The 26,563-nt window shown below is 41.9% G+C and overlaps 2 protein-coding genes across 3 annotated transcripts; one reads left to right on the forward strand and one right to left on the reverse strand.

Annotated features, from left to right (window-relative positions):
• Nucleotides 1-1,177: 1,177 nt before the first annotated feature.
• slc25a47b (solute carrier family 25 member 47b) lies at nt 1,178-5,539 on the forward strand. Of its 2 annotated transcripts, XM_029688514.2 has the most exons (6): nt 1,178-1,507; nt 1,722-1,765; nt 1,882-1,953; nt 2,293-2,481; nt 2,718-2,976; nt 4,167-5,539. In XM_029688514.2, exons 1-6 carry the CDS (start codon nt 1,471-1,473, stop codon nt 4,442-4,444), a joined length of 879 nt encoding a protein of 292 aa, XP_029544374.1. In that variant the 5' UTR covers nt 1,178-1,470; the 3' UTR covers nt 4,445-5,539. The 2 variants fall into 2 exon arrangements, with proteins under 2 accessions (XP_029544374.1, XP_029544371.1); XM_029688511.1 differs by having other exon boundaries at nt 2,718-4,259.
• Nucleotides 5,525-18,249, reverse strand: wars1 (tryptophanyl-tRNA synthetase 1). Its single transcript, XM_029688510.2, has 11 exons — nt 18,147-18,249; nt 17,392-17,523; nt 16,721-16,928; nt 16,292-16,400; nt 15,981-16,100; nt 11,788-11,970; nt 8,429-8,529; nt 8,004-8,116; nt 7,198-7,371; nt 6,761-6,901; nt 5,525-6,116 (listed from the first exon to the last, which is right to left on the reverse strand). Exons 2-11 carry the CDS (start codon nt 17,503-17,505, stop codon nt 5,958-5,960), a joined length of 1,422 nt encoding a protein of 473 aa, XP_029544370.1. The 5' UTR covers nt 17,506-17,523; nt 18,147-18,249; the 3' UTR covers nt 5,525-5,957.
• Between the last annotated feature and the right edge of the window lie 8,314 nt (nt 18,250-26,563).

The raw sequence follows: 26,563 nt of genomic DNA on the forward strand, positions 1-26,563 counted from the left end.
TTAGTGTCGTTGTCCTGTTGGATGATGAACCGTCGCCACCAGTCTGAGGTCCTGAGCGCTCTGGAGCAAGTTTTCATCAAGGATCTCTCTGTACTTTGCTCCGTTCATCTTTACCTCAAACCTGAATGGTCTTCCTGTCCCTACCACTGAAAAACATCCCCACAGCATGATGCTGCCACCACCATGCTTCACCGTAGGGATGGTGCCAGGTTTCCTCCAGACGTGACACTTGGCATTCAGGCCAAAGAGTTGAATCTTTGTTTCTTGTTTCTCATGGTCTGGGAGTCTTTAGGTGCCTTTTGGCAAATTCCAAATGTGCTATCATGTGCTTTTTACTGAGGAGTGGCTTCCATCTGGCCACTATCATTAAGGCCTGATTGTTGGAGTGCTGTAGAGATGGTAATCCTTCTGGAAGGTTCTCCCATCTCCACAGAGAAACTCTAGAGCTCTGTCAGAGTGACCATCGTGTTCTTGGTCACCTCCCTGACCAAGGCCTTTCTCCCCCGATTGCTCAGTTTGGCCGGTGGCCAGCTCTAGAAAGAGTCTTGGTGGTTTCAAACTTCTTCCATTCAAGAATGATGGAGGCCACTGTGTTCTTGGCAAACTTTAATGCTCCACACATTTTTTTTAACCATTTCCCAGATATGTGCCTCGACACATTAGGAATCACAGTTTTGAGATAAATATTATTTAAAGTCACAGAGGGCTATTGCAAGAAACTACATGAGATCCCTTTTTAGTTAATATCCATTATTATTTTTATTTTTTTTGTAAACATTTTTTTGGAGAGTTTGAAATTGGGATCCTTTGCTCCTGACAAGGGCATTTCCAGACATAGTCTCGACATGGAAATGAATCACATTGAAAGTATTTAGAAAATTCCAAAAACGTATCTTTCCCTCATAAAATTTGTAAGCTCAAGTTTGACGGACAAGTAGTGTCTCGTTTTTCCAGAATCCCTGAAAAGAGACCTGGGAAAATGAAGGTAAAATAAAAATATATATATGGATCTACAAACAATCTCTAATTCATACACAATTATTCTTTATGTTTAGATAATATACTACATTTATATTTTCCAATTAACTCAATATGTCTGTTACAGCTCGGTGATGTTTACTCAAACCCAGAAATTGGCTCAGACTGTTTGTTGCACAACGAGTCATAATTCAATGTGACACAATGCCGGTGTAGCATTTTGATGTTTGACAGTAGCTAGCTACCATAGCTGTGTAGGTCGTCTATAGTCACGTTAGATCTCTGTGTAGAAAGCTTTAGTAAACATTTTCTGATGCGACGTATACCTAATTCACCTGATAGTGAATCGACGAGGATAATCATATTAAATGATATTTAGATCAAAATTGAAGGTCGTGACTCGTGTTATCTAGAAAAGCATCATAGCTTGGCTAACTAGCTTAGCAGGCAGCCATCTAAATGAATTGAGTTGACCCCCCCAAGGAGGAAAATATGCATTTGGCAGATTTCGTTGCTGGTTCCGTTGGAGGTGAGCTAAATAACGTTACTGTAATGTGTTTTTGTCTTCTTTTTTTAAACCGTCTAAATCATTTAACTTATCATAGTTGTATTGCTGAGAAATTTGGCAACATGCAACTACACTGGCAAGCGAGGCTATAGGCCAGCTTATAATGTGAAATAGGTTAAAACCTTTTCAGTGAGTTCGTTACATATAATGTGATGTATATGACTTGTTCCTACAGGAGCCTTTGGAGTGGCTGTGGGGTATCCTTTGGACACAGTGAAGGTAAGTATATTTTTATGTGAGTCGAGCTTCATTAGTTGTCTGTGCTTATTTCACTAATGTTTAACAGTGTGCAATTATCAAACTCAATAACTTTTGACTCGATTACCTTTTTGCAGGTGAGAATACAGACACAAAGGAGATTCACAGGAGTTTGGCAATGTATTCATACTACATGGAAGACCGAAGGGGTGAGTGTCTAAGTGACATGTTAAAACCACCATATTTAATTTTTTATTTCACCTTTATTTAACCAGGTAGGCAAGTTGAGAACAAGTTCTCATTTACAATTGCGACCTGGCCAAGATAAAGCAAAGCAGTTCGACACATACAACGACACAGAGTTACACATGGAGTAAAACAAACATACAGTCAATAATACAGTATAAACAAGTCTATATACGATGTGAGCAAATGAGGTGAGATAAGGGAGGTAAAGGCAAAAAAAAGGCCATGGTGGCAAAGTAAATACAATATATATGAATCGCTGTAGTTTGGACTTGGGGCTGAAAGCTGTGTCTCTTCCACAGGTGAATGGATTCTACAGGGGCATGTCCATGCCAGTCACCACTGTATCCATCAGCTCCTCTGTAGTGTTTGGCGTCTACAGGAATGTCCTGCAGTGTTTACATCAACTACGATCCACCTCCACAGGTTTGGATTTTCTGCCAGCCAAAGTGGACTTCTTCTTGTCCGGGTTGTCAGGAGGTGTTGCCCAGGTAGTCTACTTATAACTAGTATATTAGTCTATACTTTTGCAACGTTACATGACATGGTTGCTTGGCATGGCCAATATTGGTAAGTTTCAGTCAATTTAATTAGGGGAACTAACAAAAGAAAAGTTCCCCTCAGCAAAACTGGATCATATTCACTAGGAACCAAATGGGCTGAAACACGACCCTGATGACATCATACCACAACACCATTGAGTACTCTCTCCCTTGTCCTCTTTAAGGTATCTGTGATGGCACCAGCTGACATAGTAAAAGTACGGATGCAGTGTCAGATGGTACACCAAGGCTTGGACGCTCAGCAACCCAAGTATCGCGGCCCAATGCACTGTCTGCTGACCATCGCTCGTGAAGAGGGCTTCCTCGGACTGTACAAGGGAGCTGGTGCCCTCGCCCTGCGAGACGGCCCCTCTTTTGCCACCTACTTCACTATTTACCACGTTATCTGTGAGCAGCTATCCCCACCTGAGAATACCCAGCCAGGTAAACACATAGTACCTGAGAACACCCAGCCAGGTAAACACATAGTACCTGAGAACACCCAGCCAGGTAAACACATAGTACCTGAGAACACCCAGCCAGGTAAACACATAGTACCTGAGAACACCCAGCCAGGTAAACACATAGTACCTGAGAACACCCAGCCAGGTAAACACATAGTACCTGAGAACACCCAGCCAGGTAAACACATAGTACCTGGGAACACCCAGCCAGGTAAACACATAGTACCTGAGAACACCCAGCCAGGTAAACACATAGTACCTGGGAACACCCAGCCAGGTAAACACATAGTACCTGAGAACACCCAGCCAGGTAAACACACAGCACCTGGGAACACCCAGCCAGGTAAACACACAGCACCTGGGAACACACAGCACCTGGGAACACACAGCCAGGTAAACACACAGCACCTGAGAACACCCAGCCAGGTAAACACACAGCACCTGAGAACACCCAGCCAGGTCAACACACAGCACCTGGGTACACCCAGCACCTGGGTACACCCAGCCAGGTCAACACACAGCACCTGGGAATACCCAGCCAGGTCAACACACAGCACCTGGGAATACCCAGCCAGGTCAACACACAGCACCTGGGAACACCCAGTCAGGTAAACACACAGCACCTGGGAACACCCAGCCAGGTAAACACACAGCACCTGGGAACACCCAGCCAGGTAAACACACAGTACCTGGGAACACCCAGCCAGGTAAACACACAGTACCTGGGAACACCCAGCCAGGTAAACACACAGCACCTGGGAACACCCAGCCAGGTAAACACACAGCACCTGGGAACACACAGCCAGGTAAACACACAGTACCTGGGAACACACAGCCAGGTAAACACACAGTACCTGGGAACACCCAGCCAGGTAAACAGCACCTGGGAACACCCAGCCAGGTAAACAGCACCTGGGAACACCCAGCCAGGTAAACACATAGTACCTGGGAACACCCAGCCAGGTAAACACACAGTACCTGGGAACACCCAGCCAGGTAAACACACAGCACCTGGGAACACCCAGCCAGGTAAACACACAGCTTCACTCTGTAAGAATCTTCCAAAGCGTATGCTTCTGTCCTCTTAAGTGTACATGGTTGCTTTTGCAATTGGTCATCATGATTCAGGATAATTTAGTGTTGATTATCTGGTGTCTCTCCTCCCCCCAGAGTGGAATGTGGTTCTGCTTGCTGGTGGACTGTCAGGGATGTGTGGCTGGTGCATAGGGACACCCATGGACGTGATCAAATCCCGTCTGCAGGTGGACGGTATGGGCAAGAGGAGATACACAGGTTTCTTCCACTGCATCTCACAGAGCATACGCACTGAGGGGCCGGGTGTTCTCTTCAAAGGCCTGGGCCTCAATTGCATACGGGCCTTCCCTGTCAACATGTCCGTGTTCGCCATGTACGAGGTGGTTGTGCGCCTCCTCCGACCGAAAACTTGAATTTAAAGGCTTGGTTTGTTCATTAGGTGCCGAATGGACTGAAATAGGAACTACTGGTCCGAGAACAAATTTGGACACGGTCTGCACTAATGAATCCAACCTTGTCTTTGAAGACTTGGGTGATGGGATTCTATTTTAATTGTTTCTCATGCCATTTTCCATGACTAGAATAACACTCAATCCATTGTTTTATCATTATTCACCTTTGCCTCAGTTGTTGCTATGTGATTTTTATATAGTGCCATACTGCCCTATAAGGGCAAACTACAATTCCTCAGTAAGATTTATTTGAAATATTCCTGCATAGTATTTAAAGGGAAAATATGAATTGAAAATGAATACTAAGCTAAAACAGTTTTATGGTTGAGTTCTGATTGTTTAGCAATAGGGCCTAATAGTACTACAGAAACTTCATTATTTTGACTTACCTACTTTTTACACATTCCCTCACTGACCTTAGAACATAACAGGGGTGTGTTTTACACCGCAGGATCACTTCATTTCAATGACTAGAACTGAAGCTGACGGACAACGTGGCTTAGAAAATATGAAGTTTTTCCTGAATACTGTATTAATGAAAGTTACTTGTTGATCCTGCCCAAATAATTATCCCACTGTTCATATCGCTCCCGTCGGCAGCTCGGAAACAAGCGTCTTTGAAGTAGGGCCACCATCCAGCAAACTGCAGTATACTGGGGGTCGATCATCAGTATTTAGGAATTGATTCACTTCTACCACAGGCTTTCACCTCACCTTCAGTATGAAAGAGAGCAAAGCCTGGCAGCTGAGGCTAGGAATTTATCAACTTTGCTTTGTTACTGTAGCCAAGCAGTATCAATTATTTGTCCTTGACTTGGACAGTATTTAATGGTACTGCCTAAACTCCCAGTTCTCAAAAATACTGCAAGTCATTCTCTGTATACCACATGTACGTGAGATTTGGTGTTTGAGAAAAAACAAAACTTCAAGTAGCGCATCTGATTTTGCTGTGAGTGAAACGTATAAGGGAGTTTTAACACGCACAAACATTTCAGCAGTGTAAAGTGAAAAAATAAAATATATTTAATGACTGAATAAAGATTCACAAGACAGACATTATTTTATTCATCCAATGGTATTGCTGTTAGCACAAACCAAAATAAGACTTCCTTTGTCAATGCTTGGTAACTTTGATGTGAAGCCATATCATAGTTGGTTAATCATTAGACACGAACTGCTCAGCATGGGGATATGTCATTGACACATTTAAGTTTCATGTTTCTAGTACGGCGCATGTGATGAGACCTGGGCCACATCCAGTAGGAGGTTGTGGAACGTTGCAGATAGAAATGTCATGAATAGAATAGAAACGATTCCTTTATTATTCTACATGTCAGAGGCATATCTATTCTACAAAAGATATTTATATCTGAACGTTGTGCTCTGCTGAACACTCCCCTGCTGAGTTTTGACCTGAACGACCTCCAACATTGTGTCAGGACTTAGCACATGAATAAAACTGGCTATGCACGGGCTAGAAACTGTAATTTAGAGGTCTCGGGGTCATGAACTGCTTGACGGTCTCTTCTGTGACCTGCTTGCGTCTCTCTTGATGGGATGTGATTATTGGCTGCAGGGTCTCTATCAGATGCTTCTTCAGCTCACCGGTTAGCAGGGCTCCACTGGCGTAGTCCTGGAGACAGAGATACAACACAGCAATGAGTGGGATTATTATACTTCTGACACAATACAGCATAGAACTTTATTTCCTGGAAATCATTAGCCTGGTGGTCCAGTCTGTTTGTGCTTTAGCCACTCCTCTTTGCCAGGCCAAACATGGCATAACATCAATAGAATAGATGGCTACAGCACATCATTGGAGAGTGACCAGGCTATAAATCTAGACAGTTAATCATTCGGATAAGACTGACACACACAAAGCATCAGTGTTCATTTGGAGAGATTTGCAGAAAACAGACATTGCATTTTGTCTGGCACAGTCAAATGTCCTGCTGCGTACAAGAATTTTGATACAAAATAGAAAACTGCTTATTTCCTATAAGGTTATTTCAGGTTATTTTTCAACTGTGAGGGTAGTCATTGATAGTATGGTTGTTTGGGTTAAAAACACCTATTCAAATGTAGGGCTATGTAGCTAGGTAAAATAATAAATATACACACTTCAAAATGTAGGACAGTGCGGCTGTCAATATAACACCAGATCCTAAACCTTGACAGTAATACTGTAAAAAGGTTGATCCATGTCTGTCTATTGTTCCAGTCCAAGTGCATTGGGTTCTCTGGCATTTGTCCGGCAGCATGCCCCCCCCCCCTCACCTGTCGGATTTTCTCCAGCTGCTCGTCGTCCTCCAGGAAGAAGGTCAGGTACATAAAGGACACGTCCACATCGGGGTTGCCGCCATATTTCCTGTGCTCCTCTACCGTGTCTTTCCCCCCGGAGAAGGCGTGCTTGTTCACCTAGGTGATGACAGCCAAAATGACAACATGAATTACAGTTTTTCCCCTCTTGTTTCCTGTAAACCATTCTCTTATCAATCGATCAAATGTAATATGATTTCCATTTCAGGTGACTGTATTTGACTGCCATGTGGAAGTAATAAATTAAATGTACTGTATTTAGTCTACTAAGCTGGGCTGTACTGTGCCAATCTGGTTAAGCATTCACTATTGATAGAAAGGACGGGTTAAAAATAAAATACCCAAGCTAGTATAGTTCGAGTGGGCAACAGGTTATTAGAAAGCTTCAGCGTCACCTTATTTTTGATCTGCTTGGGCGTGTCTGTGAGGAAGATGGAGGAGTTGGCGTCACTGGCGGACATCTTGGTCTGGGCCCCCTGCAGTGCTGGAAAGAAGGTAGAGTGCAACAGGGCAGGCTTGGGGTAGCCGATCCTGGGGGCCACATCCCGGGTCATCCGGAAGTAAGGGTCCTTAAGGGGTAGAGGATGGATATATCTTCAAAACCGTTATAGTGCTCTTGATGTAACGCTACATTGAGTCCCAATGAACTTAAACATACCAGACTGAACTTTATAGTTCTTTACTCTCTCAGTGACATGCTGTCAGACCCTGCTACTCAGATCCTTCTGATTTTATTCTGGCTAAATGAAAATAAAGTCACAAGCATAGTCTGTAGGAAGAGAGGTTGAGGTTAATCAGTTGCCACTAGTCAGAGTAGTGTAGATGATCAGTCAAAGCAGCCAATTTCTAAAATGAACTGTTAAATCTTTCGCAGAAAGTGTCCTAGCTGTTACAGGTTAGCAGACAGTATGTCCTGGTTGTTAAAGGTTAGCAGACAGTGTGTCCTGGTTGTTAAAGGTTAGCAGACAGTGTGTCCTGGTTGTTACAGGTTAGCAGACAGTGTCCTGGTTGTTACAGGTTAGCAGACTGTCCTAGTTGTTAAAGGTTAGCAGACTGTCCTAGTTGTTACAGGTTAGCAGACTGTCCTAGTTGTTACAGGTTAGCAGACTGTCCTAGTTGTTACAGGTTAGCAGACAGTGTGTCCTGGTTGTTACAGGTTAGCAGACAGTGTGTCCTGGTTGCGCTGTGATGCTTGACTGACCTGGTCTATGGCACAGGGAATGAGACACTGGACATCTTTTCTGCCCTTGAAGATCTGAGGGAAAGAGCTACTGAACGACGGAGCGGCCTGGATTGCGGGGAAGGCAATCTTTCCTGGGATGGGTGAGAGAGGGGAGGAATACTTAGCTTTTAAAAAGCATTCACCTGGGCTGTATTCATTAGTGCACACCATAGTAAAACAACGTTTTGTATCAGAAAATGAGTGTTTCTTATTGGACAGTTAGTCCCTCTTTGTTTGAGTTAGTTTTTTCCCCGCTTTAGGTTTCTAGTGAATATGACCCTGATCACAATTGTAGCAACACTATGCTACTCAGAAAGTGCTCATTCATAATGAAAGTGAAATCCCGGCATTTGTATAATTCCTCAACAGGTGTTGACTCAATTCCTACAAGTCGTCTCTCTTACCGATGCAGTCACTGTCGCCAAATCCAAAAATGCCTTTGACCTGGTTGAAAGTCACATGCTTCTGTACTTTCACCACATTCCTGTAGAAGTCTGGGGACGCCCTGTAGAGACAAAACAATCAGCAAAAAAGGCAACATAGCTGACATGCCAACCTCATTATGAATAAGAATTTGTTCTTACCTGACTTGCCTAGTTAAATAAAGGGTAAAAAATATAAACTGAGCAAAAAAAGAAATTTCCCTTTTTCAGGACTCTGTCTTTCAAATATAATTCATAAAAATCCAAATAACTTCACAGATCTTCATTGTAAAGGGTTTAAACACTGTTTCCCATGCTTGTTCAATGAACCATAAACAATTAATGAACATGCACCTGTGGAACGGTCGTTGACACTAACAGCTTACAGACGGTAGGCAATTAAGGTCACAGTTATGAAAACTTAGGACACTAAAGAGGCTTTTCTAATGACTCTGAAAAACACCAAAAGAAAGATGCCCATGGTCCCTGCTCATCTGCGTGAACGTGCCTTAGACATGCTGCAAGGAGGCATGAGGACTGCAGATGTGGCCAGGGCAATAAATGGCAATGTCCGTACTGTGAGATGCATAAGACAGCGCTACAGGGAGACAGGACGGACAGCTGATCGTCCTTTGCATTTATCGTTGAAGGAACAAGCGTTACACCGAGGCCTGTACTCTGGAGCGGGATCGATTTGGAGGTGGAGGGTCCATCATGGTCTGGGGCGGTGTGTCACAGCATCATCGGACTGAGTTTCTTGTTATTGCAGGCAATCTCAATGCTGTGTGTAACAGGGAAGACATCCTCCTCCCTCCTCCCCCATACTGCTAGTTTGGTGTGTGATTTCCTGCAAGACAGGAATGTCAGTGTTCTGCCATGGCCAGCGAAGAGCCCGGATCCCATTGAGCACGTCTGGGACCTGTTGGATCAGAGGGTGAGGGCTAGGGCCATTCCCCCCACAAATGTCCGGGAACCTGCAGGTGCCTTGGTGGAAGAGTGGGGTAACATCTCACAGCAAGAACTAGCAAATCTGGTGCAGTCCATGAGGAGGAGATGCACTGCAGTACTTAATGCAGCTGGTGGCCACACCAGATACTGACTGTTACTTTTGATTTTGACCCCCCACCCCTCTTTGTTCAGGGACACATAACATTTCTGTCAGTCACATGACTGTGGAACTTGTTCAGTTTATGTCTGTTGTTACATCTTGTTATGTTCATACAAATATTTACACATGTTAAGTTTGCTGAAAATAAACATAGTTGACAGTGAGAGGACGTTTCTTTTTTTGCTGAGATTATATATAAAAATAATTACCACTAGTAGGAATCAGATGCACTTTAAATAGGTAAAGTATTTGTCACCGTGAGCTACTTCTATTACTTCTAGAATTATGATGACAGAAGGCTCATGAGAGTGAAAGGTTGAGAGCAATGTAGCCTACTATCTAAATATTGACTGCACTATAGCACCACCTTCTGGGAGATCAGTGAACAGACATGGGATTAATATATATACAATGCTCAAAAAAATAAAGGGAACACTAAAATAACACATCCTAGATCTGAATGAATTAAATATTCTTATTAAATACTTTTTTCTTTACATAGTTGAATGTGCTGACAACAAAATCACAAAAAGGATCAATGGAAATCAAATGTATCAACCCATAGAGGTCTGGATTTGGAGTCACACTCAAAATTAAAGTGGAAAACCACACTACAGGCTGATCCAACTTTGATGTAATGTCCTTAAAACAAGTCAAAATGAGTCTCAGTAGTGTGTGGGGCCTCCACGTGCCTGTATGACCTCCCTACAACGCCTGGGCATGCTCCTGATGAGGTGGCGGATGGTCTCCTGATCTCCTCCCAGACCTGGACTAAAGCATCCGCCAACTCCTGGACAGTCTGTGGTGCAACGGTGGATGGAGCGAGACATGATATCCCAGATGTGCTCAATTGGATTCAGGTCTGGGGAACGGGCGGACAAATCCTTAGCATCAATGCCTTCCTCTTGCAGGAACTGCTGACACACTCCAGCCACATGAGGTCTAGCATTGTCTTGCATTAGGAGGAACCCAGGGCCAAACGCACCAGTATATGGTCTCACAAGGGGTCTGAGGATCTCATCTCGGTACCTAATGGCAGTCAGGCTACCTCTGGCGAGCACATGGAGGGCTGTGCGGCTCCCCAAAGAAATGCCACCCCACACCATGACTGACCCACCGCCAAACCGGTCATGCTGGAGGATGTTGCAGGCAGCAGAACGTTTTCCATGGCGTCTCCAGACTCTGTCACATGCTCAGTGTGAACCTGCTTTCATCTGTGAAAAGCACAGGGTGCCAGTGGCGAATTTGCCAATCTTGGTGTTCTCTGGCAAATGTCAAACGGGCTGTAAGCACAACCCCCACCTGTGGATGTCGGGCCCTCATACCACGCTCATGGAGTCTGCTCAAAACGTCAGAAACAGACACATTGGAGGTCATTTTGCAGGGCTCTGGCAGTGCTCCTCCTTGCACAAAGGCGGAGGTAGCGGTCCTGCTGCTGGGTTGTTGCCCTCCTACCGCCTCCTCCACGTCTCCTGATGTACTGGCCTGTCTCCTGGTAGTGCCTCCATGCTCTGGACACTACGCTGACAGACACAGCAAACCTTCTTGGCACAGCTCGCATTGATGTTCCATCCTGGATGAGCTGCACTACCTGAGCCACTTGTGTGGGTTGTAGACTACGTCTCATGATACCACTAGAGTGAAAGCACCGCCAGCATTCAAAAGTGACCAAAACATCAGCCAGGAAGCATAGGAACTGAGAAGTGGTCTGTGGTCACCACCTGGAGAACCACTCCTTTATTGGGGGTGTCTTGCTAATTGCCTATAATTTCCACCTGTTGTCTATTCCATTTGCACAACAGCATGTGAAATGTATTGTCAATCAGTGTTGCTTCCTAAGTGGACAGTTTGATTTCACAGAAGTGTGATTGACTTGGAGTTACATTGTGTTGTTTAAGTGTTCCCTTTATTTTTTTGAGCAGTATATATATATATATTTTAAATAACTTTTCTTTAGTACTCCCATGATGTATAAATGCTCAAAAAGCATGATGAGGGAATTCTGAAACCACTAATATTTAATAGTTCTAAAACACACAGTAGAGTCCCTGCACCTCTTAGGTATATGAGACCCAGGGCCCATATCCACAAAGCATCAGTCAATCTAGGATCAGCCTTTTAGATCATAATGAATAGCATTAGATGGCCAGATGGGATCTGATCCTTGATCAGCTTCCTGGATAAGTGCCCAGAGACATAGTGAGACAGAGGGGTCTGTGATTTAGTTACGTACCCCATGTAGTCCAGATCAGAGAAGATGAAGGTCTTGTTGATGTCGAAGCCGCAGGCGATGATGTCCTTGGCGTTCTCCATAGTGTAACGGTGACAGTCCTCCAGGGACAGGTCCTTCCACAGGTACTTCTCATCATCCGTCAGCTGGATCACCAGCGGGATGTCAAACGTGTCCTGCAGCCATCTGGGAACAGGTAGAGCAAAAACCCTTTACTCTCAACTCTGATCTGAATCCACTGCCATTCGATCGACCTTAAATCACGAAGTCAGTCTAACGTAGACCTTTCTTCTACATACCTGACTTGAAACGCTGGGGTTTAGGTTATCTGTTATTATAGGCAGTGTTTTATACAGTATGTTATTATAGGCAGTGTTTTATACAGTATGCTATTATAGGCAGTGTTTTATACAGTATGTTATTATAGGCAGTGTTTCATACAGTATGTGTTATTATAGGCAGTGTTTTATACAGTATGTTATTATAGGCAGTGTTTTATACAGTATGCTATTATAGGCAGTGTTTTATACAGTATGTTATTATAGGCAGTGTTTCATACAGTATGTGTTATTATAGGCAGTGTGTTATACAGTATGTTATTATAGGCAGTGTTATACAGTATCTGTTATTATAGGCAGTGTTTTATACAATATCTGTTATTATAGGCAGTGTTTTATACAGTATGTTATTATAGGCAGTGTTTTATACAGTATGTTATTATAGGCAGTGTTTTATACAGTATGTTATTATAGGCAGTGTTTTATACAGTATGTTATTATAGACAGTGTTTTATACAGTATCTGTTATTATAGACAGTGTTTTATACAATATCTGTTATTATAGGCAGTGTTATACAGTATCTGTTATTATAGGCAGTGTTTTATACAGTATGTTATTATAAACAGTGTTATACAGTATGTTATTATAGGCAGTGTTATACAGTATCTGTTATTATAGACAGTGTTTTATACCGTATGTTATTATAGACAGTGTTATTATAGACAGTGTTTTATACCGTATGCTATTATAGACAGTGTTATACAGTATCTGTTATTATAGGCAGTGTTTTATACAGTATGCTATTATAGGCAGTGTTTTATACAGTATGTTATTATAGGCAGTGTTTCATACATAGACAGTGTTTTATACAGTATGTTATTATAGGCAGTGTTTTATACAGTATGTTATTATAGGCAGTGTTATACAGTATCTGTTATTATAGACAGTGTTTTATACCGTATGTTATTATAGACAGTGTTATTATAGACAGTGTTTTATACCGTATGTTATTATAGACAGTGTTATACAGTATCTGTTATTATAGGCAGTGTTTTATACCGTATGTTATTATAGACAGTGTTATACAGTATCTGTTATTATAGGCAGTGTTTCATACAGTATGTTATTATAGGCAGTGTTATACAGTATCTGTTATTATAGACAGTGTTTTATACCGTATGTTATTATAGACAGTGTTATTATAGACAGTGTTTTATACCGTATGTTATTATAGACAGTGTTTACATTTACATTTAAGTCATTTAGCAGACGCTCTTATCCAGAGCGACTTACAGTATCTGTTATTATAGGCAGTGTTTTATACCGTATGTTATTATAGACAGTGTTATACAGTATCTGTTATTATAGGCAGTGTTTTATACAATATCTGTTATTATAGGCAGTGTGTTATACAGTATGTTATTATAGGCAGTGTTATACAGTATCTGTTATTATAGACAGTGTTTTATACAGTATGTTATTATAGGCAGTGTTTTATACAGTATGTTATTATAGACAGTGTTTTATACAGTATCTGTTATTATAGACAGTGTTTTATACAATATCTGTTATTATAGGCAGTGTGTTATACAGTATGTTATTATAGGCAGTGTTATACAGTATGTTATTATAGGCAGTGTTATACAGTATCTGTTATTATAGACAGTGTTTTATACAGTATGTTATTATAGGCAGTGTTTTATACAGTATGTTATTATAGACAGTGTTTTATACAGTATCTGTTATTATAGACAGTGTTTTATACAATATCTGTTATTATAGGCAGTGTTATACAGTATCTGTTATTATAGGCAGTGTTTTATACAGTATGTTATTATAAACAGTGTTATACAGTATGTTATTATAGGCAGTTTGTTATACAATATCTGTTATTATAGGCAGTGTTTTATACAATATCTTATTATAGGCAGTGTTTTATACAGTATGTTATTATAGACAGTGTTATTATAGGCAGTGTGTTATACAGTATGTTATTATAGACAGTGTTTTATACAGTATGTTATTACAGGCAGTGTTTTATACAGTATGTTAATATAGGCAGTGTTTTATACAGTATGTTAATATAGACAGTGTTTTATACAGTATGTTATTATAGGCAGTGTTTTATACAGTATGTTATTATAGGCAGTGTTTTATACAGTATGTTATTATAGGCAGTGTTTTATACAGTATGTTAATATAGACAGTGTTATTATAGTCAGTGTGTTATACAGTATGTTATTATAGACAGTGTTTTATACAGTATGTTATTATAGACAGTGTTTTATACAGTATGTTATTATATACAGTGTTATACAGTATCTGTTATTATAGGCAGTGTTTTATACAGTATGTTATTATAGACAGTGTGTTATACAGTATCTGTTATTATAGACAGTGTGTTATACAGTATCTGTTATTATAGACAGTGTTATACAGTATCTGTTATTATAAGCAGTGTGTTATAAAGTACTGTATTTGTTATTATAGGCAGTTTGTTATACAGTGGGTAGGGTCTACAGTGGGCTGGTGTCCCCCAGGGCTCTGTTCTAGGCCCTCTCCTATTCTCGCTATACACCAAGTCACTTGGCTCTGTCATAACCTCACATGGTCTCTCCTATCATTGCTATGCAGACGACACACAATTAATCTTCTCCTTTCCCCCTTCTGACGACCAGGTGGCGAATCGCATCTCTGCATGTCTGGCAGACATATCAGTGTGGATGACGGATCATCACCTCAAGCTGAACCTCGGCAAGACGGAGCTGCTCTTCCTCCCGGGGAAGGACTGCCCGTTCCATGATCTCGCCATCACGGTTGACAACTCCATTGTGTCCTCGTCCCAGAGCGCTAAGAACCTTGGCGTGATCCTGGACAACACCCTGTCGTTCTCAAATAACATCAAGGCGGTGGCCCGTTCCTGTAGGTTCATGCTCTACAACATCCGCAGAGTACGACCCTGCCTCACACAGGAAGCGGCGCAGGTCCTAATCCAGGCACTTGTCATCTCCCGTCTGGATTACTGCAACTCGCTGTTGGCTGGGCTCCCTGCCTGTGCCATTAAACCCCTACAACTCATCCAGAACGCCGCAGCCCGTCTGGTGTTCAACCTTCCCAAGTTCTCTCACGTCACCCCGCTCCTCCGCTCTCTCCACTGGCTTCCAGTTGAAGCTCGCATCCGCTACAAGACCATGGTGCTTGCCTACGGAGCTGTGAGGGGAACGGCACCTCACTACCTCCAGGCTCTGATCAGGCCCTACACCCAAACAAGGGCACTGCGTTCATCCACCTCTGGCCTGCTCGCCTCCCTACCACTGAGGAAGTACAGTTCCCGCTCAGCCCAGTCAAAACTGTTCGCTGCTCTGGCCCCCCAATGGTGGAACAAACTCCCTCACGACGCCAGGACAGCGGAGTCAATCACCACCTTCCGGAGACACCTGAAACCCCACCTCTTTAAGGAATACCTAGGATAGGATAAAGTAATCCTTCTCCCCCCCCTAAAAGACCTAGATGCACTATTGTAAAGTGGCTGTTCCACTGGATGTCATAAGGTGAAAGCACCAATTTGTAAGTCGCTCTGGATAAGAGCGTCTGCTAAATGACTTAAATGTAAATGTAAATGTAGAGTGTTTCCCGGTCTGGGACAAAGGGTCTGGGACAAAAGGTCAGGGATGTACCATAGTGTAGGGAGAACTTTTGGTGGTTCTTAATAGTGTCAAGTCCCTCCATCTCACTAATACTAATCAGGGTTGGGGTCAATTCCATTTTAATTCCAGTCAATTCAGGAAGTACACTGGATGTCCAATTCTCTTCTATGCTTTTCACAGAAAAAACTCTGAATTTGGTTTACTTTCTGAATTGACTGGAAGGGAAATGGAATAGATCCCAACCGTGGCTACGTATACCAACAGACTCACTTTGTAAAGATGAAAGGGATGAGGTGGCCCATGTGCAAGGCATCTGAGGAGGGTCCTCTGCCCGTGTAGAGGTAGAAAGACTTGTTCTTCTCATACGCGTCCAGAACCTGGTGCATATCTCTGGAAAAAGACAAACAACACAGAGTTACAGCATATGACACACCCTAAAATGCCCCCAAAACAAGATGAGAGCAGATTAAGACTATATGTTTACTACGTGGTATCAATTGCTCATGCTCAATCCCAGACAGATAGACATAAAGGCAGGGTGGCAGACGGACCACCCTCTAGAGTACATTCAAATAACTGACCTGTGAGAGAAGAAGATTCCCCTGCGTAAAAACCGGTGTGCCTTCTGTCCCGAGACTCTCTCTATTCTGTCCACCAGCTCTTGGTCAATCTTGCTACTGCCAAACCTCACTGAAAAGAAACGTCAGTACACAATTTACCCATACCATTAATTATGCTCTGACTAATTTTTATTTTTATTTTAAAGAGTTTGACATTCGATAACGTCCATGTGTTTGAAGCAAGTTTACAGCAACGTGTGAGATATTGACATATCTCACAAGGCTCATTCATTTTCAGAGAGGCCCAACTCCTAACTTGAAGATTCATACATAACTCTGACAATTCTTCCATCAATGCATGATTTACACAATTATCAAGTGAAGCGTGCGCTGTGCGTGCATACATTCGGATTCTGCCCATGGATCTAACATTATGCTTTCCCCTCTGACCTATCAGCTTGTCGTAGTCCACTCCTTTGGCGTTGGTGGTGGAGACGTTCCAGGGGTCGACCATGTCCTCCCCATCTGCAGCTGGCCCGTTGTCTTGTGAAACAACGCATTCTGAGGGTGGACATCCAGTCTTGTAGTCCTGACCTGTTACCTGCTTGTAGTCCACTTTTAGCTTCAGCAGCAACTGTACAGCAGCGTCAATATCAGCCTGCAATCCAAAAACAAAATGAGATAAAAGGTCATACAATAACATCACGGTGAATCATTATCATGATCATGGAATAATTCACTATACGAAGACGATGTGACCAGTGTTGTATCGGGACTGTATTGCACAACACTTAGCCACTTATTATGACATGATACAGTATAAGAACACACTGGTTGTGTTCTTAAAACTAATAGAAAACATCCCCATGTGAAGATATTTGTAAATATGTATATGTTATAGGTACTTAGTTTTATATTAGTTGTAGCAGTAGTTTGTTAGTTGTAGGCCTATTATTAGTTTTACAACTTTTTTATGCCGTTTTATTTGTATTTCATTATTTTTGGACCGTTAGTATATGCCATATTATTCTTGTTACTACCGGTAAGTATTGTATTTTTTGGGGGGACATCTCAATTTTATCCTGCAAAAATAAATGGAATAAATCATTCTAAAAGCTCACTTTTGCAGCCTTTTCAGTTTTCAGAGTTCGGACTGTGTCTCCTTGTGATGTTAGTTTCTCATATAGGTCCATTGGGGTCATATCCCCAGCCCCGTCTCCCAGACAGTCTGTCATCTTCAACTTGGTCAGGACCTAAGAGATACAAGATTGTGTGACACAATTTCATATACAGTAGTTTACGTCAAGTAGCACACATGCCATTGCATTAGTTAACAAGCTATCTAGTATGTCTTGTCATAAGATGACATTTTGCATGGTAAAGATAAGGCCAGGTTTTTCAGTTCCCTGTGCTAGAGAAAGTAGCTAGCTAATCTTGGTTAACTCAGAACTAAAATCTCCGAAATTTGTTCAGTAGTTTGTCCACTAAAATGACTAGCTACCTAATGTATGGGGTATTTAAAATCAACAAAACACACATTTCTGTCAGGGGTGGTTTGAAATCATTTCCACAATGAACAGCAATAGATATCTAGTTTTTGCTATGGTCCATGAAGCCACCTGAACAGAAAGGAAGGTTTAATATGTTGTGATTCAAGAACCTCTATCTCCACTGCTAAAGCTAGCTTAGCTTAGCATGGTGGTTAGCACATATGCTTGCCATAACGTTGTTCTGATCTACTATACCACGCCTTGACAGTGGCTTTCGGTTTGATATGATGTTTTTTTAATAAACACGAGCACATCAAATGAAATATTCAAAATAGTTTAGATTTTGAAATATTCCAAATGTTTCAAAATAATTCAAATGCACGCACCTTTCAGATTCTATGACGCCGGTAAAATCAACTCATTCCACTTGCATCAGCCTGCTTGTTGCCTGGGAAGTGTTCAGGGCAAATGTATCCCCTAACAAACAAGTAGTTGATCTATTCAGTTCCACTGTGAATTTATTTACCGTAATAAGAGAGGTTATAATATTGTTGTCATGTCAAAGAGAAAATCCAGTTACTTTGAATGAGAAGGACATAAAGAGAAATGCGTAAACGACAATGTAAGTCTGTTTAAAACGTCGACGGTGCTTGTCGGAATTGTTTTGGTTCCGACTGACTGATTTCAAAATAAAAGTTATCAAGCCCTGTGCGCTAATGTAAAGAGCTTGAGATATAATTACAACTTTTATTTCGAAGATGTGGATCAATGGGTTCCTGCACAGGCTTCACACATTTGGAACGGGACAAAATTGATGACCTACATACATTTACTGTACTTTCACCTGAACCACTGAATTGTAAAGTAGCGTTAGCTACTGCGATTATCCCCCCGTCATGGTACTAGTGACATATCTGTTGTAGTGGCATATCTGCTATAGACACAGGAAGATATTGCTATGCAGCTTCTTGGTTGAGTTACAAAGCTAGCTAACTACTGTGGCTAACCATAGAGCCAAAGATTTTTATAACTAACCCATAGCTCATTGTTCGACTGTATCTGTGATGGAGCTGTTGTGCCTGGCTTCAGCGCGTAGCCAGCTTGCGGGTTCATGTTCGCTAATGCTAAGTGTGTAGCCGTAAATGCAATATGGGTGCATCCACGTTTTGAACTGGGAAATCCCGTCTAAACGTCTTTAGAAGCCTTGTGATTGTTTTGCTAATAAAAAAAGTACATTCGGATCTGCTTTAACTTTATAAATCAAAAGGAAGATGAGCAGAATCCATTTTGTATCAACAATTTGTTTTTAGTTCTACCATAAACAACTGTGTCACCATGCTTTGTCTATTTGTTGACAATGATGTCAGAAAGGTGCAGGTAGGAAACTCGGGAATGAGAGTTGTCGACTATCAATGACCTGTTTGACAGTTTTTTCTCTCAGTCTTACGTGGCAAATACCACCTTCCTACTTGGTTATGAACGCAGCGTAATAGCAAGCTAGCTAACTAAGGTGAATGGGGTAATGGACAGAGGCGATTCTTCTTTAAGATTGGGTTGGCGGATCGCATCCACATTTTAGGTGCATACATTTTTAAAAATGTATTTGTCACATGCGCCAAATAAAACAGACATAGGTCTTACAGTGAAATGCTTACTTACATGCCCTTAATCAACAATGCAGTTTTAAGAAAATCTCTCCAAAAAGTAAGAGAGAAGAATAACAAATCATTAAAGAGCAGCAGTAAATAACAATAGCGGGGCTATATACAGGGGGTACCCGTACAGAGTCAATGTGCGGGAGGAACCGTGTCGGGGTAACAGGTAATTATGTACATGTAGGTAGAGTTATTAAAGTGGCTATGCATAGATCAAATCAATTTTATTTATATAGCCCTTCGTACATCAGCTGATATCTCAAAGTGCTGTACAGAAACCCAGCCTAAAACCCCAAACAGCAAGCAATGCAGGTGTAGAAGCACGGTGGCTAGGAAAAACTCCCTAGAATGGCCAAAATTTAGGATGAAACCTAGAGAGGAACCAGGCTATGAGGGGTGGCCAGTCCTCTTCTGGCTGTGCGGGGTGGAGATTATAACAGAACATGGCCAAGATGTTCAAATGTTTATAAATGACCAGCATGGTCAAATAATAATAATCACAGTAGTTGTCGAGGGTGCAGCAAGTCAGCACCTCAGGAGTAAATGTCAGTTGGCTTTTCATAGCCGATCATTAAGAGTATCTCTACCACTCCTGCTGTATCTAGAGAGTTGAAAACAGCAGGTCTGGGACAGGTAGCACGTCCGGTGAAAAGGTCAGGATTCCAGAGCCGCAGGCAGAACAGTTGAAACTGGAGCAGAGTATAACAGAATATAACCATGTACTCAATGTAACAGTTGCTGAATGATAAATGATGTTAGACCTGAATATCTCTTCACCTAGACATGTATGTGACATAGGCTTTGTCCTCAATCTTCTGACAGGTTTTACACTTATGTCAAATATAGTTGTCCGAGAGGTGTCAGTGAGGGAGGGCAATATGTTTAGGTATCATATTGAGATTGACATTATAAGGGTTTATGATGTTTAGTTCATTGTTTTAATTGTTTTATTATTTTTCTTGTATTCTACATAACTGAGATAGCCTTGCCCGAGGTTAACAAATGCACATGCTGTAACACTATATGTGAAAGGAGATGTTTGGTCCTGACTCACCAATGTGAATGAGAAACTGGAGCTAAAATTGTTCAAATGGATGAGAGGTAGATTGCCTCAATAGCGTAACTCTGAGCGTAACTCTGACCCAACCCATCTGCATGTCTACACTGGAATCAAGTCTCTCTCTCTCTCTCTCTCTCTCTTTCTCTCTCTCTCTCTCTCTCTCTCTCTCTCTCTCTCTCTCTCTCTCTCTCTCTCTCTCTACATGCTGGGAGTGATTGGTGCATGCTGGGAATTGTTTGAGTGAAGGAGTGCGTGTGTTGTGGAGAGTTAGATATTCACAACTTTTTTTCGGTTTGCTATTTCTTGGTGGCATTTTTTTGTTTTTCTTCTGTGCATTTTTTTGTTGTGGTAGAATTAAGTATTTTGTTTTTCGTATCGAAATTACCCTGATTTTGGCGGGGATGGCAGCCCGAATGGGGATGCCGTCCCTGTCACTTAGGCATGGCTTTAGGTGTGTTACTGAAGCTGCTGTCACGGTGGAGGAGTTTCAGGTCGACGTAGGAGAGAAGGTAGGCTATGAGAATATTGCTTATGCATCCCGGATGAAAATCCCAGCTGTGGTGGTATTTCTTAAAGAAGAGTGTCTAGTTGATCGGATGGTTGAGCATGGTGTACTTCTTAAAGGAATGTTTATTCAAGTTACGCCGCTTTTTTTCTCTGTCAACAAGGGTAACGATTTCAAATGTACCACCGTTTATTCCTAATGATGTATTGGAGCGCGAGTTATTGCGCTTTGGGAAGTTCGCCAGTTCAATTAAGGTTGTCCCGTTGGGTTGCAAACACCCGGCGTTGAAACAGGTAATGTCATTTCGGCGACAGGTGTTTATGTTTTTGGACTCACCGGAGCAAACTTTAGATTTATCGTTTAAAATCAAGTATGACAATAGACTGTATATGGCTTATGCTAGTACGGGTAGTCAACGGTGTTTTGAGTGTGAGTTTGAGCTTTCTGATGTGTGGAGAGTATGGAATGTGTTATATAAATATTCATACACATAGCTCATATATTATACAGCGCTAAGCTAAACCGCCTGACTCAAGTCATCTTACGTACCCCTGCTAAAACAGGAACTAGCTCACACAGCCATCAATAAAACTACCCCCTAACACTATCCCCTCAGCTTTGTTGTCTTACGACCCCAGGAAACAAAGACATTCCATCGCATGAACACATACACCCAGCCATAGTAAACTGCCCCTCTACCTCACGAACCCCTGACACAAACATCTCCTAGTATAAACACACTTTTCCCCCTTCTACTGGTCGGGTGCTCAGAACAAGACTCTGATGTGCACCAATGGGGCTTCTGCTCTGGCAAGAGCAGGTCCGCCTCCAACCCTTTCGGGACCAGTCAGAAGACCAACACGACAAGACTCCACCTACATATTCCATGTATAAAATCTGCTGTGACCAATGTCTAAGTCTCTTTTTCACCTGACTGCTTACCGAGTTATATGAACTAGATCCGTGCACGTAAAACTGCGGGACAAGATATCTTTTAACTCATTAAAACTGCCTTTTGTTACAACTGAAATCCACTCTGTCCAGCGCCCGTGATTTGGTCTCGACTCTCCAGTATTTAAACACTAACAGAACTTGGTAGCGTGAGGATGGTTATTCTTGAATTCGATCTATGATAAGTTAGTGGACGAAACTGATCACGGCTCAAAATCAGACGGAAGAGTGATCTGTCCAGCCATTCATCTTGCCTCAGGAAATCTGATCGGAGCGCTCTATATAAGGTGAGCAGAGCCTGTTAAATCGAAATCTGCATATTATATTATAGTCTAAACTTTGAGTCAAATTTTGATCAGAAAGTACTGAGCGTGAGTATGAATCGTTGCCAAATTATTTTTTACATAAGAACCTAAGGCATTGATTAACGATATCTTGTTTTGTATAAAGACAATTAATTTTTTATTAATTGGCCTATACTGAGTTATTTTAATAGGAATGTGTGAATTGTGATTGACCAATGTGTTAGATTCCTTCGGGACCCTATTTGTTCTGAAATCTGCATAGAAAACTGTCCTAATTATATATATTGGGTTGTGTATAGAGGTGACGTTAAATAGAGGCTGTGTTATAGCACGTAATGGACACAATTATGGATGTTGGAATTTCAATGTGAATTTCGTATGAATGAATGTAGTATTGACAAAACATACGAACCAGAATTGACGTTCCATGATTTTGAGACCAGGGAAATTAAATTGAGAGAAACGTTTGAGATACGTAACTGGGCTATTATGCACACGTGCTGATAGACAAAACTATCTTGGTAGTCGTATCGCCGTGCAACTTTGATTGACAGCCGCCGGCCTCGAACACTGATTTTCGCTTTCTTCAATCCTGTTGGTATTGCCTAAAGTTTAAAATTGTTCTGACAATTGTTATAGAATCGCTGGATTTTACTGATATAAGTTCATAAAGGAAGTTACTGAATTATTTACAGAAAGTATTTAAATAATTCACTGAACAACTCTTAGTTTTCTAGAAATTCTATCTATATTTCCTACAGAACTAGAATTACTCTGAAAATTGTTATAGAACCGCATATATTCACTAATATATTGTTCCAAAAGGAAATCGCCGAATCATTTCTAGAAAATACTTAAATAAATCGCTGAACAAATTCAAATTACATGCCGCAGAGGCACACACGTAACTGCCGCCACATTACTGATCTGTGCAAGGGTGGGGGCGCATGGGAGAACTCTGAGCTAGCACTACAGTACATCCCAGGTCTCGAACAGAGACGGGCTGAGTATACAAAGATAGAAATAAGCCACACAAAGGATTGACTAAAACCTAGATAACGCATTATACACAGAATCTGCCGAATTAGATAAAAATGTCTGCAGCCACCACGCCCAAACTTGGATTCAATGAATATTTAGATCAGAGTATGATTAATAGAGCGGGAGGTAAAGAACAGTATGAGAAAGTGTGGAAAGGATTACGGCTAAAATGGACACAAGCAGGTTACTTTAGCGGGGGACCCCCTACAGGGGGGAATCTCCAAGATATGCAGAGAGAGCTACAGGAAGACGTAGGGAAAGCAACGGCAAGTGAGACAGAGAGGAACAAAGCTCATTGGTTCAAGATGGAAGGGACTAGAGAGAGAAAGCGGGCAGAAGCAGAATTGAATGTAGGAACATGGGCTATAGAAGAGTGTAGGAGGATACAGCCCAAAAACAAACCAGATATGATGTGCGTGGCTTCTGCGTCAACGGGGGATGTTAAAGCCCCGCCTGAGAACTTGCCCACGGCTCCCCCTGAGGCCGCTTCTCCCTCACTAGATCCACAATTGACAATGGAGGCAGTTCAGCCCCCGCCATACTCAAAGGGACAAAATAACCGGAGCCCGTCACACAACCCATTCCTGCCCAGGGCACCTCCCACAATACAGGCTCCAGTTCTGAGAGTAGACCAAGGGGAGTTAAAAGGGGAAATGACACTGGGGATAAGGGTGGCCATATTGTATGTGAACAGCTCGAAACCGGGACTCCAGGCGCAGGAGGCCTCCCCAGGAACGGAGACCACAATGCTCCTCTGTGAACTCTCTCATCTCTGAAACCAGAGGACGTGGAGGACCACCAACAAGAGGGAGAGGAAGAGGAGGACCACCCCCTTTTCACTACAACCGCCCAGGACCTCAGAAACAGCCAGCAGAGAGTAATAGGATACGGCATGTGTCAAAATTGATTGATTGCTGACCTTATGACCTGATGACATGTACAGAATATGTGCCCCCGCCTCGCCCCCCCGTTCGTGTGGTCATGTGTTAGAGGGTGTTTGAACTTTTGGGGCCCATGCCCCCTCCACCCCCAGTTTTATCTCCCTTATGGTTGTTATCTATGAAGCAGGAATGTCTGGGGCTATAGATAGCGCTGGGGCCTCAGCATTATAAATGTCCAGAACAAGACATTTTTTAAGACCTGAATATTAAGCATCTAAAAATATGTCTACAAGGGGAATTCTCGGAGTGCTCTGTAGCTCATGTCACGAACCCAACGCCAAAAGCTTGGAGGATATTTTGGTAGAGGCTCCCGAATGTTTTAACCTGTTAGTACTCTAGGGGCAGTATTTCATTTTTGGATAAAAAGACGTGCCCGTTTTAAGCGCAATATTTTCTCACGAAAAGATGCTCGAATATGCTTGGAATTGATAGTTTTGGAAAGAAGAGAGTCTTACGTTTCCAGAACTGCAAAGATTTTCACTGTGAGTCCCTTAGAACAAATGCTTCGGGCAAAACCAAGATGTATGACCGACCAGGAAATGAACAGGATTTTTGAGGCTACGTTTTCCATGATCGCCTTATATGGCTGTGAATGCGACAGGAATCAACGGACACTTTATCTTGTTTCCCCAAGGTCTCTGCAGCATTGTGACGTATTTGTAGGCATATCATTGGAAGATTGACCATAAGAGACTACAATTGCCAAGTGTCCCTCTTGGTGTCTGCGTGGCATTTGGTGCGCAAAAGTCAGCTCCCGGTGTTTTTCCATTCGAATCAGACAACAAAGCAGGCTTCAAGGACGGTGCTTTCAATGGAGAGATATATGAGAAACCACCTTCAGGATTGATTCAAACAACGTTTTCCATGTTTCAGTCGATATTATGGAGTTAATTCGGAAAAAAGTTCGACGTGTAGGTGACTGAATTTTCGGTTAGTTTCGGTAGCCAAATGCATAGTAACAAAAGGGAACGATGTGTCCTACACAAGAATCTTTCAGGAAAAACTGAACATCTGCTATGTAACTGAGAGTCTCCTCATTGAAACATCTGAAGTTCTTCAAAGGTAAATTATTTTATTTGATTCCTTGGCTGGTTTTTGTGAATATGTTGCGTGCTAAATGCTAACGCTAAATGCTAAGCTAGCTATCACCACTCTTACACAAATTATTGATTTTCTCTGGTTCTAAAGCATATTTTGAAAATCTGAGACGACAGGATTGTTAAGAAAAGGATAAGGTTGAGAGCAGGCATATTTATTTCATTTCATTTGCGATTTTTAGAAATCGCTAACGTTGCGTTATGGTAATGAGCTTGAGGCTGTAGTAACGATACCGCATGCGGGATGGGGCGGACTATGAGGGGTAATGGGCTATAGTGCATAACACAGAAACCTCATAATCCTTCTTTTACACCCCTATGGGGTGTAACCATACCATCCGATATACTAGGCTGCTGATGAACCCAGGAACTTTAAACCTTTATTTTGTGAATATATGAAGTGATGCAAGTCCCTTTGTTGATTAACATATATATAAACTGGAGTTTTTGATTACTCATTATCCTTTATTTCAGCGGTCCCAACATAGTAATATGTTAATAGCATTTCATGAAAATAATAAAAAGTTTATTATTAATAAAACCTTATTTTTTTAAAATATTTTTTTACAGAAAAACAGAAAAGAAAAATCAACCAAGAAAAAATAGAAAAATAAAAAAATAAAACAAGTGATATATGCTTTGTCTCCCCTTTGACACCTATAAAGGGTGTCACTAATCAAAAACAGGATAAAACTTGATTGTTTATTGACATGTAAGATATAGGATAACTTTTGGTCATGGAAAACAGAGTAAAGCAGAGCAAAGCATTATTATAAACCATCTGGTCCTCTCAGCACCTCCTATCCCCGCACCAGGTGGGCAACCATGCCACCCAGAGACTCCAAACCTTCACAACAGGAGAACAAACATACTGGAAAGAAAACCTATCATAAAAATGTAAAACAAGGAACTGTGGTGGTGTAATATTTATTCTCTACCTCACCCACAGCATACCATGGGTCATCCTCAGTCAGTCTCATCCTCCCCTGAAAGCATGATTCAGTATCAGCATCTCCAACTGGAGCATCAAGCAAAGGCATCATGCCTGAAGCCTTCACCACATCTGTAACAGACTTAAAACACGGTATGATGCAAGCAGCACAACACATCAATAAAATACAACAATTAGGGTCAGGAATCCAGTAACCGCCATACCAGTGTACTTACATAACCAGGCTCCCAACCAAGAGAACAGTCCAGACTCCTCCACCCCCATGGTCCTCATCTCAGCAGATAGTGCATCAAGCC

The sequence above is a fragment of the Oncorhynchus nerka genome, linkage group LG18 (assembly GCF_034236695.1).
Source record: "Oncorhynchus nerka isolate Pitt River linkage group LG18, Oner_Uvic_2.0, whole genome shotgun sequence".
In the NCBI taxonomy this organism is placed as follows: Eukaryota; Metazoa; Chordata; class Actinopteri; order Salmoniformes; family Salmonidae; genus Oncorhynchus; species Oncorhynchus nerka.